Source organism: Hippocampus bargibanti, linkage group LG03, assembly GCF_051943395.1.
Source record: "Hippocampus bargibanti isolate YZ-2025 linkage group LG03, ASM5194339v1, whole genome shotgun sequence".
Lineage (NCBI taxonomy): Eukaryota > Metazoa > Chordata > Actinopteri > Syngnathiformes > Syngnathidae > Hippocampus > Hippocampus bargibanti.
Window position 1 is genome coordinate 25,469,662 of NC_142736.1, and position 19,105 is coordinate 25,488,766.

Here is a 19,105-nt window from a genome sequence, read left to right on the forward strand (position 1 = left end):
TGCAAAATTTGTGCTTGACAGCAATCGCCCTCCTTCAATATGAAACAGGCTATCTGAAAGGCGCTTGTAAATTAAATTTATTATTATTATTATTATTATTATAATAATAATAATAATAATATTATTTATACAATTGGATCTTTATCTGTAACTAGATTTTGACAATTCCCAAGACATCATTTTATGCCTCAGTCAAAATCGCCCCCGAACGTGCGCATGTGAACTGAACAGTATGTTCAGTGATGACAATGACCAATTCCAAATCTGGAAATGTTTGCATTTCCTCTCTTCCAGCTATTCCATCACTGCCTGTACACCCGAGGGCTGCACCACAAGCCCACACACTAACATTACCACCTTAGAGGCTGCCCCCACCAGTGTGGAGCCTCCCTCCGTAAACTCCATCACATCCAACAGTCTGGACATTTCCTGGACTAAACCCCCCACCCAGAAGGGGGACGTGACTCAGTATGTACTCGAGGTGAATGATGAAGAGGCTTACAGAGGAACAGACCTGAAGACCGTTCTGGTGAACCTTCATCCTCACACATCTTACCAGCTTGTGGTGTTGGCATGTACTCGTGGTGGATGCACCGGCAGTGCAACAACAGTTGCTGTGACGGAGGAGGCCCCTCCGTTGGATTTGCTCGCCCCCACTTTAAAAGTACATGTTCAACTGAAATGAAATGTATAATCATGTGGCATTATTTTCAATTTCTCAAGGCCAATTACCTGTTGAAAATCATTTTCATGCAACCTGTAACTTTTCTATTTCAGGTCACTGGCCCAGAGTCAGTCGAAGTAAACTGGATACCACCACAAAATCCCAATGGCGTCATCACAGGCTACGAACTCCGCAGAGATGGCCAAGTCATCTACGTGGGCCCACAGACTCATTACCACGACTTCACTCTTCTACCCAGTGTGGAGTACAGCTACTTTGTCAGAGCCAACAACAGCAGGGGAGCGGTGAACAGTGCCGCAGCCTCAGCAAAGACTCACCCGGCGGCCCCTTCGGGTGTCGGTCCACCTTTGCTGTCACCTCTGGGAGCCAATCAGGTTGAACCAAACTTGCTGAAAGCTACATCAAAGATTTACACTCAAAGTTACAATCTCATTAGCTCCAATAATAGAGCTATCAAAAAAAGAGAGAGAATAACTTGAAACGTTGAGAAATGAGCTTGCTTATTTTTAATCGCATCAGGAGTAATAAGCTAATGGACCTATCGGTAATCCTTGGCCGAAGAGGTTTTTAAACTGGACAATGACTTTAAATTTGACTGACAAATTGAGAAAGGAAATTGGTACTGTTGTTAAATCCAGCTTCTTTCATCTTTGGCAGCTGGCTAAAATAAAAAATAAAAAACTTTCCTTTCTCATTAGCATCTTGAAGCAGTAATTCATGCCTTTGTCACATCCTGCCTCGATTACTGTAGTGCGCTTTACTTTGGAGTCAGCCAATGTTCCATGAAGCGTCTCCAGCTGGTCTTGAATGCTGCTGCTCGCCTCTTGACTGGTGCTCGCAACTCCTACTCCGGCACATCTTCACTGTCTCCCTATACATTTTCAAGTTCTTCTCAAGATCTTATTATTTTAAATGGCCTCGCTCTTCCTTACCTCTCCAAACTCATCCACCCCTACACACCTTCCCGACCCCTCAGGTCTGCTGACCAGTCATGAGATGTGCCAAAAACTAAACGGAGGCTCAGAGGGGATCGAGTCTTTCCCACTCTCTGCCCATTTTTAAAACCCGTCTCAAAACACATTTGACTCAGCATGATTCTGACTTGATCTTGGTTTCACTCCCTGGTGCTTTCTACTATGTTTGTGACTGTTTTATTTCCTGTACAGTGGGACCTTGGCTTACGCACTTAATTGGTTCCCAGACAAAGTGTGTAAGGCGAAACGTGTGTATCCCAAAAATTAATTTCCCATAAGAAACAATTAAAATGAGAATAATCCGTTCCCAGGTCTCCATAAAATATAATTTTCAACTAAATAAGCCTTAAAACTAAAAACAATATACCTTATTCTATGTACAGTATATGATAGTTGTCCATGTTAAGCGCTTTGTAACAGGTTCAGCTGTTGTTAAAGCGCTATATAAATCAATATGTATTGTATTGTATTTTATGGTTGAATAGTCCTTCTCAGTCTTGACCTGTATTTGTGTTTTCCTGTCTAGGTGAATGTGGAGTGGAATATTCCCGCCCGGCCTAATGGAGATATTATAAGCTACACAATATATCACAGAGAGCCTGTCCAGCTCAATGGAAACAGCACAGTGTACACTCCAAAGGACGGCGTCTTTTCCAGAAGACACACGACTCTGCATGGTCTCGCTCCCCACCGCAGGTTTTGAGCAATTGTTCCCTATTTTCCTCATATCCGATTGACAAATTGACACGGGTAAATTCTTTGTCCAAATGAACTTCACACATGACGTGTGTCTTTTCAGCGTCTTTATCTTGCTACCTTGCATTTTCTCTACAACAGGTCTTACGCTTTAGTTGCTTTCGTTATCACTCCCCACAGTATAACAAAGTTAAACGGAAAATTCCGTGGAGCAGAATGCCCTTCACGATATAGGATGCCAAATTGAAATTACTCATGCAAAATACTATGTGGACCATGCAGAACTGCTGAATCAAGCTTAAATTAACGCCTTCTTGGTTTTGTTGGATTTTATAGCCGTTCTCCAATAAAATAGTGTATTTAATGTTGCAATATACACTCGCTGACCACAACATTAGGCTTGCGCGCAAAGTCTAATTCAGGCTTTCCCAAAAGTCTCATTATTGTAGTTGGCTGTCATGAAGAACAATACCGCATCAAACTCTTTCTAATATTTGAGTGACCTTATTGTGTCCGCACCTGCAAATCTTAAAATAGTATTTGTAATGTACAGTAATCCCTCGCTACTTTGTGGTTCACTTATCGCGGCACCTTTTTTTTCAGGGGGAAAAAAGTTTTTTTTTTGTTTTGTTTTTTAATTAATGGCATGCAAATGTGCAAACAAACAAAGTAAAGGAAACAACACTGCAAACAACACAGCAAACAAAGCAGAATAAAATCAAACACACTGGCTTTGAACAGCTCATGGAGCATTCTGCTTCTAGAAATCGGGCCATGTCGGTTCATGAAAATCTTCTTGCTAAAAAAAAAGAGAGTGCCAACAACTACCGATAACAATGTTCTCTCAGAGAAAGACTCCTTCAGTAGAAAAATACGCTACAGCACAGCGGAGTCAGGACGAATATTCAGTCAGCAAAATATTGTTTTACACTGTTCTTTAAACTATTAAAAAGAGGTTTTATTTTTTGTTTCATTCTGCAGTATGTACAGTTTTGCATAGTGAAAAAAAACAAAGCTGACTACATTGTACTTCGCGGATTTCATTATTATTTCGCGGGCTATTTTTGGAACGTATCTCCCGCGATAAACAAGGATTCACTGTATTTCAATTTTAATCATGAGTACACATCAATGAGTGATGTGAAATTGTGTGCAGATATGAGGTGAGAGTGGAGGCATGCACGGAGCTGGGCTGCTCATCCAGCGACTGGTCATCCATCCTCACACCAGAAGCTCCCCCAGCTGGACAGACGGCACCGCTCTTAGACCTGCAACCTGACACGTACACGGGCCTCCAGACAACCTTCCTGCTTACGTGGTCCCCACCGGCTCAGCCAAATGGGAAGGCCCCACGTTACGAGGTGTATCGCAAAGTGGAGGACACCAGCGATAACCGCGGCAATGATACAGCAGCACTTGTTTACAATTACTCGTCCACAAATTGCGAGGATGAGGGGCTGCTGCCATTCACAACTTATAAGTACCAGGTATCTTGCACTTAGTTCCAAACTAACACACGCAAAAACAGCTATCCGCAACATTGTTTTCAATCAGCGTGCTGCACTGCATTCATCTTGCATCGTCAGCCTAGTGACCAAGATAATGCGATCCGTTGCATGACTTTCAATACTTTGCGATGTGTATAATTTCAAATGGAACTGTGGTGAAAAATTGAAGCGTGGAGAGCCTCAAATGCTGAAAAAAGTACAGTTTAGTCAATGAGTGCACACGTACACACGCATACATACACACACGAACACACTCACATGTATGTATGGTAAATTATGATTATTTACCACAAATATATATTTGTTTAGCAATCTATGCCAACAACATAGATTGGTAGGCGGAACTATTAACTGATTCACTGCCAGACTATATCCAAAATGTGTCCCCTCCAGTGCCAGGGTTTCTGTAATTTTCACTCAAATTGCAGGACTCATAGAATATTGAATTTTAGGATTACATAAATATTCAGTGCAGCGTAAGAAACCTTAGACTCTCTTCTTTCATCAGAAAAAAAAGAGTTAATTCCTAAGTTATATGGATCTGGAGTTATCTGAACTAGAAATGCGGGCGACTGTACAAAAGGCAAATAATGCCACCTTGTGGGAGAGAAAAACATTGCTAGAGGTCTGATCAGCGCTGTATCAGCACCATAGCCAGAAAAACATAAAAGCCGAACAAATTCGGGAATGGCGCTCCACGTCATCCATTTTAATTCCCGAATACATTTGGGAATGGCTGTGAATGAGTTAAGTTCTCTTCCACTAGATGGCAAAATGCACAATTTACTTGGTGCCATCCATCCAAAGACAAATATGGCTTTGTGTTGAACTTCTGTATTCGGGCTCAGATATCTCTCTTGGTAACACGGGATTAGCGTTATTATATTTGGTAAAAACAGATTCACGCAAAAGCCAAGTATTCAGACAGGTGGTAAATAGAAGGCTTCATATCCGTCTTGTTGTGCTGCGTGTTGATATGTTAATTGACAAGCAAGCCCTTTGGAAGCAACAATAACATTAGCATCCCCGCCTGTCAGATGGACGAGTCGAGGCCAGAGAACCTGTGTAATTGATTGAGTTTGCCTGATTGTGGTGCCGTTTTTATTTACGAGGGTCCTAATTTATGACAGGAAGAAGGAGGGAGAGGAGGAGCTTTGGGAGATGACGGGCGGGCAACGGCGCCATTAATCATGGTGCCCTCAGAGTACCCCACTTCCTGATTACCGGCCAGCCAATCGAGTTACACGTTAGTCCCCTTGGTAACAGTGCTTGTGTTGGAAAGACCTTTTAATGGTGACCGCTACATGTCCCCTGGGGATTTTCCAGCGGGGGACCGGGTGTTGCAATGTTTGTGTTGTCCATGGTCACATGCGCTCACGGAGGTGCTCCACGTGAGTTTGTTTGAGTCACGCTGCAAAGTTAGGAGCATTTTTCATTCACATTCATTGAGTTATCATCCGTATGACAATGCGACAGGTGCCGCCACTTGAATGTTGCTATGTTTACTGGCGGTTTACCGTCTCATTCTTAGTGTTTCAGACGTACACAAGGACGATACGTCAGCTCAGTTTAGCTGTGCCAAAGAGAGAAATCATATTAGGCTAATTACACTGGGTCATAAGCTCCTATTGACAGCTTTATGCGTCATTTTAATTACTGCCCACTTTCACACAACTTAGCCCCTTCACCTCAACTAGACGCTCCCGCCAAGTCGCTCCGTCGACCTATCAGAACGCTTCCACGCCGACTGCTATCCGGCGGTCCAATAAAAGCGCTCAAATTCAGCCGGGAAGTTCCCCGTCGTCTTTTGTTGCCATGGAGCCAAACGGAGTGTATTTTTATTTTGTGTCTAACAAGCCAAATGATGGCCCAATAGGAGGGCGGAGAACAAGAGAGGATTGGACGCAGTTACGAGTCTATTCATGATTTAAGGACCACAAGATGGATGGATCAAGGTGAATGTCATCTCGCGTGCTTCAGATTGCAACTTTTCACTGTTACGTCTGTGTGACAGCACCTTTTTAATCACTTCTTGCAACGCGGGATGTTTTGACAATGTTGCTGTTCTTGTTCGGAGTATTGTTGTTGGGCAAATTGTGGAAGTATTTTGATTTGTTGGCCACTCCGGAAGAAGTAAATGATCAGTAGATTTAAGGTCCACGTTTACAGAATAATGAATGAAACATAAATAAGTAACATTGGGTGCAACATGAAAGTAGAGTTAAACCCAAACACACCATTTCAAAATAGCTTATTAAAAACAATTAACTCATTCACTGCCAGACGTGCAAAAATGTGGTCACTCCAGTGCCAGGGTTTTAGTCATCATCACTCAAATTCCAGGACCCACAGAATATTGAGTTTTAGGACTATACAAACATTCAATGCAGCGTAAGAAATATAAGACTATTCTTTCATCAGAAAAACAAGTTAATTCCTAAATTATATGGGTCTGGACTTATATGAGCTTGAAATGAGGGCGGCTGTCCAAAATACAATGCAATACATACATATTGGTTTATACTTCGCTTAAACAACAACTGAAGCTGGAATAAAGCGCTAACATGGAAAAAAGGGGAATGCTGCCCCCTTGTGGAAGGGAAAAACATTGCCAGGTGTTTGGCCTGTGCTTTATCTGCACCCAAGCAAGAAAAAACAAAACCCGAACTAACTCGGGAATGCCGCTCCACGTCATATATTTAATTCTTGAATAAATTCATGAATGGCATTGAATTAGTATATATTAAAAATGTTTTTTTTTCATCTCAATAACTGACAATGTTCTTCACGTGTTTCGCTGTGACAAATGGGAACAACTTTTTGTCATGCTTAAACAGACCCTAAGATAGCTACTGTATCGTCATTATTTATATTTTTGAAGCAAACCTTATTTTTGAATGATTAAAAAAAAGCTGAAGTCTCAAAGAATTTTGCCTAAAAGCAAAAATCCACAACATTCTAAATTGCGGCAACCTCAAATCAACATGCAAAAAGAAATTTTAATTGAATATCTGTATGACTGTGATCATCAAAACATGAGCTTGCATTGCATTTTTTCATTACTATTTATCAGCAAAAATGTATTGAGATGAGAGACTGAATGGACATCACACTCTAGTTCAGAATGCATGCACTTTAATAGAACGGATCTTCATGGAGAACCTGGGAGCACAATTGCACGACACACATGTTCCCAATTCCTATTTTATGACGTTTTATATTCAATATGGTGTCCCTACTGGGCCTTCATAACCAAATGTGTCTCATTTTGAGTTTATATCAGATTCCAAGGTTAATGCCTGTCTGCAATTATACAGTTTTGCCACTACCTAACAGCAACGGTGCTTTTAATTGCTGCTCTTTCCGATGTGGCTTATATGACATTTTAAATAATTTAAAATTGTTTAATCTCTTATAAATAATCTTTGATGTGTACCATACTGCTCTGGGAAAAAAATCAAGTGTGTGTTAAGATGTTTCCCTACCAACAGCAATCTTATTCATGGGCCTTAATTCTGCTCATATGTCTCTTTGTTTTTGATATTTTAGCGACTCTTCCTCCTCCCCATGCCCAGTTTCTCCATCCTCCCTCCTCTTCTCACTTCCCAGTCCATCTGTGCTGTCACTTTGATCAATCACTCTGATTGATCACAGCCTAATTGACTATTATTGAGGTTAATTCGACTCTTAACATGATGCAAGTGCGCACACATACACTCTTCAGCCTGGCCGTCTCTGGCTACAAACAACTTTGCACGCACACACACACTTTGAACAACTCAGCTCGGACCCATCCATCTGCCTGAGACGCAACTTCTGACAGGCAACAGATGACTTACACATGCAAATCGCCACCCTGCGTGACCCTGTATTGTGTACACCCTCTAATTTTAGCCAACACAAGCACACAAATAAGATTATTGTGTATGTGTGTGTGTGTGTGTGTGTGTGTGTGAGTGACTAACTCCTTGATGAAGGTGAAAAGTAATTGTCATGCAGATATGTGAGCATTGGCTTGCGCGGTGAAAAGGTTTCTCTCTCACGCCTGATGCTAGTTTTGATGGATGAGCCGATACGTCGACGTACATCCTGTTGCACGTCGGCTAATTACGAGACACTTTCGTTAAGAGCCGATAACATGCGTCTGAAATTCTAATGTGTTGTTGACCGGCAGCTGTGGGCGGTGAACTCAGCCGGTCGGTCCTCCAGTCCGTGGGTCAGCGGCAGAACCGGCCCCGCCCCGCCCGAGGGTGTCGCTCCGCCCACTTTCCGACATGTCACGGCAACCACGGCCGTGGTGGAGATGCGGCCTCCGGCGCTGGCCAATGGCATCGTCAGTCTTTACCGCGTGTTCTCACTCGACTCAAACGACCACGTCACTCTGGTAAAGATGGAACTGCTCTCCCTTCTCTCCTTACTCCCTCAGCAGCCTGAAACCCTAAAGCGGCGAGAACGCAAACTCCATTTTTTTTCTTCTCCTCCCACAGCTCTCGGAGGGAACATCCAATCAACAGACACTTCATGGGTTACTGCCTTACACACAGTACAGGGTCGGAGTGGAGGCCTGCACCTGTTTTCAGGTATTAACATTGAACAAAGGAGAAAGTCTGTCACCAAAATATCATGAAAGCATTCGAGTATCAGCATTGGTGTACATGAATAAAAACTGCAACAACAAAAAAAAAGATTAACTCATTCACTGCCATTCACAAATTTATTCTGGAATTGAAAATATGACATTCCCAAATTTGTTCTGGTTTTGTGTTTTCATGTTTGAGTGCCGATAAAGCACTGATCATTGCCTCTGCCTATGTTTTTTCTTTTCCACAAGGGGGCCGCATTTCCCTTTTTTCTCTGTTAACGCTTTATTTCCAGGTTCAGCTGTTGTTAAAGCACTATATAAATCAATATGTATATATTGCATTGTATTTTGGACAGCCACCCTCATTTCAAGCTCATATAACTCCAGACCCATATAATTCAAGAATTACCTCTTTTTTTCTGAAGAAAGAAGAGAGTCTAAGGTTTTTCATTCTGCATTGAATATTTATGTAGTCCTAAAACTCACTATTCTGTGGGTCCTGGAATTCAAGTGGCAATGACAAAAACCTTGGCACTGGAATGGACACAATTTTGCACATCTGGCAGTGAATTAGTTAACAGCACGGCAATGCAACATCTAATTGATTACTTTGAGTGTTGTCATTTTTCCAGGATGCAATTGCCAAAGAGAGTAAAAAAAGTTACATTGACCTAATTCGGACATTGTTTCCACTTAAAGGACAACCGACGTCTCCGGAGAAGTTGTGTCCATAATTTGTAAAATGGCTTCAAATGACTTCTACTGAGCGTATTTTACAAAGATTCCACCGCATATATAGCTATATTTTACGTTTTAAGACTTGCGCAGAATATTCAGGAAGTCTTGTTTTTGAGTTGGTGACGAGTCCGTACGTTACGTCACTGAAGGAACGCCCCTGACTGAAAAAAGGACACATTGTAGCAGTCCTTCCATCACGTCAATGCATTTTGCTGTACTTTGGTCTGAAAACTTCATGTAGGACTAAAAAGAGGCAGAAGAGGGCGATAAAGCTCCGTGTAAGATATTAATCAGCCTGTGGAAACGGGCTGATTAATTCCTTATATGGCTTTGTCTCCCTTTTCTGCCTCTTTTGGGTGTGACATTTCCCACCCCTGTTGCCTCAAAATGACACGGAATAAATTATTTAACCGATTGCAATCATGTATGCTTTCTTCTTCAGAACTATTTGAATCACATTCATAACTGGATGAATAACAAGAAAGCATATTCTCCGAATCTGAAGCCATTGTTTTGATTCTTCAATAAGGCAAGACGTCTTGGCGTGACACCACGAACATGGGGGCGGGACCTTCTGAAACTGGCAACGTCCGGGTTCATTTTTTTGCAGATTTTGGACACTTTAAGTCATTTTTATTGGTGTTTTGCATTTGACTAAAAATATCATACTGCATGTTTTGGGTATTTTAGATGCTATAAAACGTTTTTCTGATGTCAGTTAGGAAACAAAAAACTGATGTCGGTTGTCCTTTAACAGTTATAATATCCGACTGTAACTATAGTGCTGTAGCCAGGGACCTGTAGTTGAGCTGTGCACCCTAGCCGCACCTCCAGCCCGCCAGCCGCCTCCTCGCGCCATCATGCTGACCTCCCGCTCTGCTCAGCTGGCCTGGTTTGAGCCTCTGCAACCCAACGGAATCATTGAGAGGTGAGGAGAGGATGTAAACTGCATTTCGAAAGGGAAATGTGGCTCAGGGATCATATCAGTGATGTCACCTCACTTGTCGCGTATGCTCTTTGTATGCAGCTGTGAGCTACATCGGCGAACAGCCTGCCCGCAGCCTCCTCAGCCCGTGAGCCACCCTTGTGTTACTGGCCCGGCAGACATCACATTCTTCGGCAAGCGGCGCAGCTACAATGTGACAGGTTATTTGAAATTCTCCCATTATTAGACTAAGCCTCTTAACTCATTCACTGCCTGACGATGTGCAACACTATATGTACACCACAGTGCCAGGGTTTTTGTCATTTTGGTTCTACAGTTATCTGCAGTGGAAGTGAGGGCGGCTGTACAAAAGGCAAATGCTGATCCCTCGTGGAAGGGAAAAACATTGCAAGTACCGGAATTTGATCTGCACCCCCCTGCATGAAAAAACAAAACCTGAACAAATTCGGGAATGCCGCTCCACGTCACTTTTCATTCAAAAGACAGTGAATGAGTTAATTGAGGATTTTGTGTTGCTATTGGCTGCAGTCATAAAATTGATATGAATAACATTGAGAAATGTTTTACTCAGATTGTATTGAATTTAAAGGACAACCGACGTCACTTTTTTTGTTTTTTAACTGACACCAGAAAAATTTTTATAGCATCTAAAATACCCAAAACACGCAGTATGATATTTTTATGCAAATGCAACACACCAAGAAAAATGACTTAAAGTGTCCAAAATCTGCAAAAAATGAGCTGCGAATTGGGCATTTTCAGAAAGTCCCGCCCCCAGTTCGTGACATCACGCCAAGACGTCTTGCATTGCGAGTGAATCAAAACAATGGCTTCAGATTCGGAGAATATGCTTTCTTGTTACACATCCAGTTATGAATATGATTCAAATAGTTCTGAAGAGGAAAGCATACATGTTTGCAATCGATTAAAGAATTTATTTGTGCCATTTTGAGGCAACATTGGGGGAAAATCACCCAAAAGAAGAGGCACAAAATGGCGACCTCCTGTGGCCACCTCCGTTTCCACAGTCTGATAAATTCCTTATATGGCGCTTGGACGCCCTCTTCTGGCCTTCTGGCGGCTTTTGGGTGCAACACGAGGTCCCCAGACCAAACAAGTACAGCAAAATACATTGACGTGATGGAAGGACCGCTACAATGCGTCTTTTTTACGGTCAAGGGGGGTCCTCCTAGTGATGTCACGTACGGACTCGTCACCAACACAAAAACAAGACTTCCTGAATATTCAGCGCGAGTCTTAAAACGTAAAATATAGCTATATGCGGTTGAATCTTATTAAAATACGCTCAGTAGAAATCATTTGAAGCCATTTTACAAATTATGGACACAACTTGTCCGGAGACGTCGGTTGTCCTTTAATTTGACTTTCTCTTTTTGAATCAAATTACTGAAATGCATTATCCTAACAATATTCAAATTTCTTTAATAACCTGTAATAATCCTAAATTGCTGCATTTCAGTGTGTTTTTCTTTTATTCTGTCTATGATACGTTAAATAGCTGCATGATAATGGCAAATTTTGGGGGACACATCAGTTTCATGCAATATTAACTCATTCACTGCCATTCCCGAATTTGCTCAGGAATTGAAAATATGACGTAGAGAGCCATTCACAAATTTCTTCAGTTTTTTTCCATGCTTGGGTGTTGATAAAACGCTGGCCAGACCTCTGACAATGTTTCCACAAGGGGGCAGAATTTCCCTTTCCCCCATGTTAGCGCTTTGTTCCGGCTTCAGCTGTTGTTAAAGCGCCATCTAGACCAATATGTATGTACAGTATTGCATTGTATTTTGGACAGCCACCCTCATTTCAAGCTCATATAACTCCAGACCCATATAACTTGGGAATTAACTCTTTTTTTCTGATGAAAGGAGAGAGTCTAAGGTTTGTTACGCTACATCGAAAAATCAATATTCTGTGGGTCTTGGAATTTGAGTGACAATGTCGAAACCCTGGCACTGGAGTGGGCACATTTTTGCAGGTCTGGCAGTGAATGAGTTAACACTGAACGCTACAGTCAAAACTTTAATGTTATTGATGGCATAATGTTTGGAAATTGGATTTCTCACATAAAATTGTTACCAGTCAATGTATATGACGGCTTCAGTATATTTTCACGCTCAAATATTTGAAAGTAAAAGCTAACAATTTTTTTATTGTGCCCACGATGAGTACTTATATGCATGCTTTCGCAGGCCTTCAGCCATATTCTGCCTATGAGCTCCGAGTCGCCTGCTTTAACAACATGGGCAGCACTGCCTCCAACTGGACCACCGTTGTCACACTCACGGAAGGTTTCTCATTTCTCTGCACACACTCACTTGACGTCTTACATTCATATCTGCTTGTTTAAATAAATACAACCAAATTGTCTCTGCACAGCTCCGCAGTATATGTCGCAGCTGTCAGTAGGAAGCAACTTGACAGTCATTTGGCTTAACTGGACACACTCCTTCTCCCTGAACGACTACCTGAGGGAGTATACGGTGACCGAGAGCCAGCTCAGGATCTACAGCGGCTTCCACAGTTTCCTCCAAGTTCCATGCACATCACAAAAAAGTGAGGTCACAACCAAAACACCATTTTCAAAGCACTTCTGAGCCAGTAACATTTGACAACACTGCAAAACACCACCAAAATTGTGTTTTCAATAAAAACCCCTTTTAGAATGTCAATTAAACCTATCGCCCCTGTGTGGTTTTCTCTGCCTTCACGGGGAAGCTTTGTCCTGCCTTGTGTGTATTTCTTTAAACCTGTTCAAAACAACTTTACTCACCTGTATTCTCCAACGACATTGTCTTTTTCTCCTCGTCCTCTGCAGCTCTGTCATTCCAGGTGACTTGTACCACAGACAGTGGCAGCGCCACCACTCCCACTGTCAGATATAGCCCTGCATCAGGCCTAGGTAGCACACATGCCTCCAAGTTTCATGTCTTTTATTATTTAAAAAAAGGAACAAACACATCGAAAAACCCAACATGAACACGAATAATAATCTAACTGATTATTTTCTTATTTCACGTGCTGCAATGTGCAACTTTTCCCCATAGTTCTGCCCAAATAAATAGTGTGGCATTGACCCGACAGGTCCCAGTGATCCACACAATGCAAATCAGGAGGGAGTGAGCTTGTCGGCAACACCAGTCTATTCGGAGCTGTGGTTCATTTTGTTGTTGGCACTGATGGGTCTGTTCTTGCTGGCCATCTCGTTGGGCCTTCTGCTGCAAAGGTATTCTCACCACTGTAACACAATCTATCTTCATATAAAGCATCATCGATGGATTAGATGGGTACCTTGGTAGGTAGTGAGATCAGCGAGTGCATTTTTAAGCAAATTTACATCTAACTCCAAGGCAAACAACACAAAAATAATGTTTTGTTTCGTTTGTAAATCTCCACCATTCATTCACAGAGCTCTGAGGAAGAATTCTTCAGGCAGAGAGCGCCCTGCTCTGGTCATGTTGCAGAAGCGCAGGAACGCTGGAGGACAGACATTCACGGTAAGTGGATGACAGAGAATATAGATTTGTATGACATTAAGGTATATTACGTTAGTTTTTACAACTTCTGCACATTGGAATGGCACATATTTCAAAGCCGTTTTACGTTAGCGTCATGAGAGGAAGCTGCTGAGAAAATCATTCCTGTTGAGGAAGCACTGGGGTTGGATTTAGAAAATAAAATGTTTGAAATTTAAATGTATAGAAAAATGTAATTTATATATATACACAATTCAAGTGTTATCTTTAATGAGACTCAGAGTATACGTCAATATGACGTTAATGATGAAGACGATGCTGATAATAATGTGACAGAAATGTGTAAAATCAATTTAGTTGCAGAGTTTGTGTGCTTCATGTTCAGCGTCTGTTGTTCAAGTTCTATTTTCACATCTGCTGTTCACACACCACGTTACATTTTTTTCACTAGTGCTCTCGCCCCCATTTCTCAGTTGCATCATTCACTGAATTCAAACATTGCCTTGAAACTGTGTCTTGATTTGAACCACTCTTTCACTCAAATGATGATCATCCTCCATCTTTCTTGTGTCCTTCCCTCAGAAGCCTTATCCCGACTTGTGTTCCAAACATCATTCCGGCTCTGTGCTTCATTCTGATCGCCACACAGTAAGACTCCTCCCACTGTGGGGCGAACCCTAAATGGCCACTTTATTGTTTCCCTCCACTGCAGTTTGACACTGTAGCAGACTCTGTTGAGATCAACAACGTTGCGCTTAAAAGCTACACTGTGTACACCGAGGTACTATGCACTGAGCGCGCGTGTGTGTGTGTGTGTGTGTGTGTGTGTGTGTGTGTGTGTGTGTGTGTGTGTGTGTGTGTGTGTGTGTGTGTGTGTGTGTGTGTGTGTGTGTGTGTGTGTGTGTGTGTGTGTGTGTGTGTGTGCGCGCATGTGCGTGCGTGCGCGCATGTGCATGTGCATGTGCATGAGCATGCTTTGTGTATAAACAAGGCACACTGTGCACATTGAACGTCAGCTGACTCACAAGGTTTGTACTCAACAAGTACAGTACATGACTTGTTTTTGGTGTGTGAATTATAAAAATAAAAAAAATAAAAAAACTCATTCACTGCCATTCGTGAGTTTATTTGACAATTTCAAATATGACTTAAGCGCCATTCCCGAATTTATTTGGCTTTTCTTTTTTTCTTGTTTGGCCTCTGGCAATGTTTTTTTTTTTCCATCCACGTTTCCTTTTTTCCCCATGTTAGCACTTTGTTCCAGTTTCAGCTGTTGTTAAACTGCAACCATATAAAACAATATGTATGTATTGTATTTTGGACAGCCACCCTCATTTCAAGCTATTATAACTCAAGACCCATATCATAGACAAACTAAGTAAAGAGAGTCTAAGGTTTCTTACGCTGCATTGAATGTTTATATAGTCCTAAAACTCAATATTCTATGGGTCCTGGAATTTGATTGACAATGACAAAAACCCTGGCACTGGAGTGGACACATTTTTTTGCATGTGTGGTAGTGAATGAGTTAAAATGGAGAGGATCATGAAGCGTCAAGACAATCCATCTGACTTGTACACACTCATGAGCACATGTTAGATAAACTGTATTTGGTAATGAAATTATTCAACACAAATTGAAAAAAAATCTAATAAGACTTATAAATAGTATTAGCAAGCTAACTATCCTGAAGAAGATCTTTTTTGTGATATTTTTGTTTGCTGGTTGAGATTTTTGAAATGTAAAATGTGTGCCTTGGCTCATGAATCATTGAGGAACGCTGAATTGCTCAGTTCCCATACATTTCAAATGTACATTTCAGGGCCTGTCAGACACCAAACTCGTGGGCGGCGGCTCTGCATTCAACCCCATGTCCGTCCTGAGAGTCCCCAGGCAATCAGACCTGAACCAAGCCTACTCCCATCATCCATTGAATCAGAGCCTGAGTCAGCTGATTGACAGGAAAGCCCTGGTAACGGAGGAGGGCTGCTGGGACAACCCTTTGGAACCGCCTCTGGTGAGATGACAACCAGAGCTTGTTGTCCACACATGTTAAAAAGATTTTTTTTAAAGAGCAACACTTATTTTTTTCTGCAATTCTTAAAGGTCACCCGATGTCTCCGGACAAGTTGTGTCTATAATTTGTAAAATGACTTCAAATGACTTCTACTGAACGTATTTTAAAAAGATTCCACTGCATATAGCTATATTTTACGTTTTAAGACTCGCGCTGAATATTCCGATAGTCTTGTTTTTGGGTTGGTGACGAGTCCGTACGTGACGTCACTAAAGGAAGGCCCCTGGCCGAAAAAAATACACATTGTAGCAGTCCTTCCATCACGTCAATGTATTTTGCTGTATTTGGTCTGAAAACCTTGTGTTGCACCTAAAAGCCGCCAGAAGAGGGTGTCCAAGCTCCATATAAGGAATTTATCAGCCTGTGGAAACGGAGGTGGCCACAGGAGGTCGCCATTTTGTGCCATTTTGTCTGGTGATCGTTTCTCCTCAATGTTGCCTCAAAATGGCATGGAATAAATTCTTTAATCAATTGAAAACATGTATACTTACTTGTTGTTTCAGTATGCAGAAGAAGACTTTGCAGATGCCATCAAGTCTTTAAGTTGCGTAAGGAAGGAGCAGGCCACCTTCACCGACACGCATCTTTAAGACACTGCACCCACTCAAGTAACGCAAGACTCACTAGTGGTTGTTTGATGACCTCCATTTTGTAGTATGTACCGTAGCGGACCCATGTGGTGTTTGCATTTTAGTTTGTAGAACAATAATAATGTCGAATCTGATCTTATTCGTGTATTTCACATTCATATTTTTACTGTCGTTTTGAGTAGATCGTCTTCCTGACCGCCGCTTCCTCAAGTTACTGTGCCTCATTGAAAACTCGCCAGTCGTCCCAGAGACGGCTGACGTGACTTTTCAAGGCCTTCCCTTACCTGTTACTTTTGTGAATGCCAAACATTTCTCGCAGTGTTCCTGGGATGCATTATTGTGCTGTTTTCATTGTCATCAAGTGAGTTTTTTTTTGCAAAGGTTTTGTGTATCTTAAAAGCAGTTCCAACTTAGCTATGTTGCATAATAGTATAATATGTACACAATACTGCAGTGTTTAGTTCTGGAGAAAACAAAAGCCCAATATAATGTTATGACTTGTTTGTTTATACTGTGGCAGTATTATTTATGTGTGCTGTAAATTAATTATGTATAGTTGACATCAATTATAAGCGATGTGGCCAATACACTCAAGTCATATTTTTTTATTTACTGCGCGCACACACACACACACACACACACACACACACACACACACACACACACACACACACACACACACACGCAGACACACACACACACACACACATACACACACACATAAACAACAGAATAGTATTTAAACACGAATTAAAACAAGACTAACCCAACATAAGAGTGACAAAAAAATGTAGTCTTACTTTTAATAGTAGAATAGAGATATTGTAAGATGTTTTTGTATTTGACATACAAATGTTATTATATTACATATTTAACTTCATTTCATATTTTATCCTATAGTGGTTAAAATGTGTTTATCAAAAAATATATATAAATGTAACTGCTTCAAAGTACTGTTCCATTTTCAAATCATTTAATTTCTACCATTTCAAAATTGAATATTGTGATTTTTAAAGCTAGCTAGCTATTGGCTAGCTAGCAAGCTTTCTATCTATTTGAGTTATCCCGGGTTGAGTGAACGCCGGCACGTGTGGCCTCCGCTGGGTGGCCACCCATCGGAAAAAAAAAACTTGCCTTGTGACTGTAAAGTGACCCTGAGAGTTTTGAAAGGCGCTTATAAATTAAATGTATTATTATTATTATTTCAAATTTGTTACGGCGCTTTAATGCGTTATCCAGCCGTTTACTTCTTAAAATGAGGAAATGTTGCAATTTTTGCTATGTTGACCAACATTAAAAGTGTATTTAGAGGAGTTGAGCAGTAGAAATAATCAACACTATTTCATGGAGACCAAACCTGCAACTTTCAATCAAACCAATGATGTTTTCTGCTGAGTTCACCCAGCAGTGGCTTAGTTCATACATGTACTGTACACACACAAACACACACACATGCACGGGCTGGTCTTACTATACGAAAAGACTTGCCGTTAATTTACTTTTTGCCGCCCGCATTCCTTCGGGGAGCATCAAGGCCAGTTGGAAAATGAAGGAAAGTGGCAGTGAGAACAACGGCCTCATTCAAGGTCACCAGTCAAGGGCAAGCGTGTACGCACACTCACGCACACACATACTCATGGGCTCTTTTGCAACTACTGTCAGCCACAGAGGGAGGAGAGAGAGGTGGTGAAATGAGAGCGTGTGGAGTGATTGTAAAGGACAGTGTGGCCCTGAGCTTGGCGTGCATGCGCGCGTGCACACACATAGACACACACACAGTTTTATTAAAGTCATAAATCATTGTGACGACGTGCGCTGTCTCAAAAGAGGAGACTGTCTGAACAAGGAGGTTAGTGAAATGAAGACACACCCACCCACCACCTTCCATGCATTCAGGTGGAAATTCAGATGTTATTGTCTGATTTATTTTATTTTTTGGGTGGTTAATTATTTGGTCCTATAATGTACTCACAGATGAATAACTTTGACTCCTGTCACCTTCATCATCATCCAGCTGAACTTGTTCAACATCGATAAGGCTTCTAGATCGGTAGGCCACCAATGGAAAAAAATGAAAATCAGAATCATCAGAATCAGAATCATCTTTATTGCCAAGTATGTAGAACACACAAGGAATTTGTTTCCGGTAGAACACGCTGCACTAGTATCGTCGTCAAAAAAAAAAAAAACTGCTAAGTGGCACTATACAGTTCCATTTTGGCTACTGTTGATTGAAAATCAACTGTTTTACTGTATTAGTCAGTCATTATATACCTACCAAATACTCTGGTGTTTCATTATCCCATTCCAGGTTATGTATTGTTTTCCAATAAAAACAATACGTCAAAAATCATCAAACTAGTAAATACCCAACATTCATTCAAAACACGAAATTGATATGGATCATATTTAAATTTAGAACAGGCGATCGGCACAGTGCCAGCTGTTAGCTTCCTTTAGATGAATTGCGCATTGTAATGTAATGGCATCTGCCGGAGGGAAAAAAACAACGAAACATGCAAAATCTAAAAGAAAACTACAGTTGTTTTGTGAGGAATACTCCCACATCTTTTCCGGAGTTATACTTCGCTCAAGAAAATGTGAATGTGGATATTTGTTAATGTGGGTTTCAGTTTGTTGATAGCTATTTTTGTCAACCCATAGGAATGTAGTTACAAACAATGTCTTATAATTCATTGTACTTTTCAAACAAGATTGGTTATTAAATGTTTGATTGTAAAATATATCTCTTTTGTTTTCTTAAAATAGGAGCAAACATGATATTTTCATGAATGACAAGTTGAAATAT

The 19,105-nt window shown here is 41.2% G+C and overlaps 1 protein-coding gene across 1 annotated transcript in view; it reads left to right on the forward strand.

Moving 5' to 3' along the window:
• ush2a (Usher syndrome 2A (autosomal recessive, mild)) overlaps positions 1–16,972 on the forward strand; it is a 186,114-nt gene extending 169,142 nt beyond the window's left edge. Inside the window, 17 exon segments of the mRNA XM_088992788.1 lie at positions 295–664; positions 778–1,059; positions 2,186–2,355; positions 3,512–3,842; positions 8,038–8,247; positions 8,351–8,443; positions 9,966–10,111; positions 10,211–10,329; positions 12,346–12,444; positions 12,533–12,709; positions 12,972–13,055; positions 13,238–13,379; positions 13,563–13,650; positions 14,212–14,277; positions 14,342–14,410; positions 15,452–15,646; positions 16,210–16,972. Coding sequence (XP_088848914.1) covers positions 295–664; positions 778–1,059; positions 2,186–2,355; positions 3,512–3,842; positions 8,038–8,247; positions 8,351–8,443; positions 9,966–10,111; positions 10,211–10,329; positions 12,346–12,444; positions 12,533–12,709; positions 12,972–13,055; positions 13,238–13,379; positions 13,563–13,650; positions 14,212–14,277; positions 14,342–14,410; positions 15,452–15,646; positions 16,210–16,296 — 2,728 coding nt within the window. The 3' untranslated portion in view covers positions 16,297–16,972.
• Positions 16,973–19,105: the final 2,133 nt, after the last annotated feature.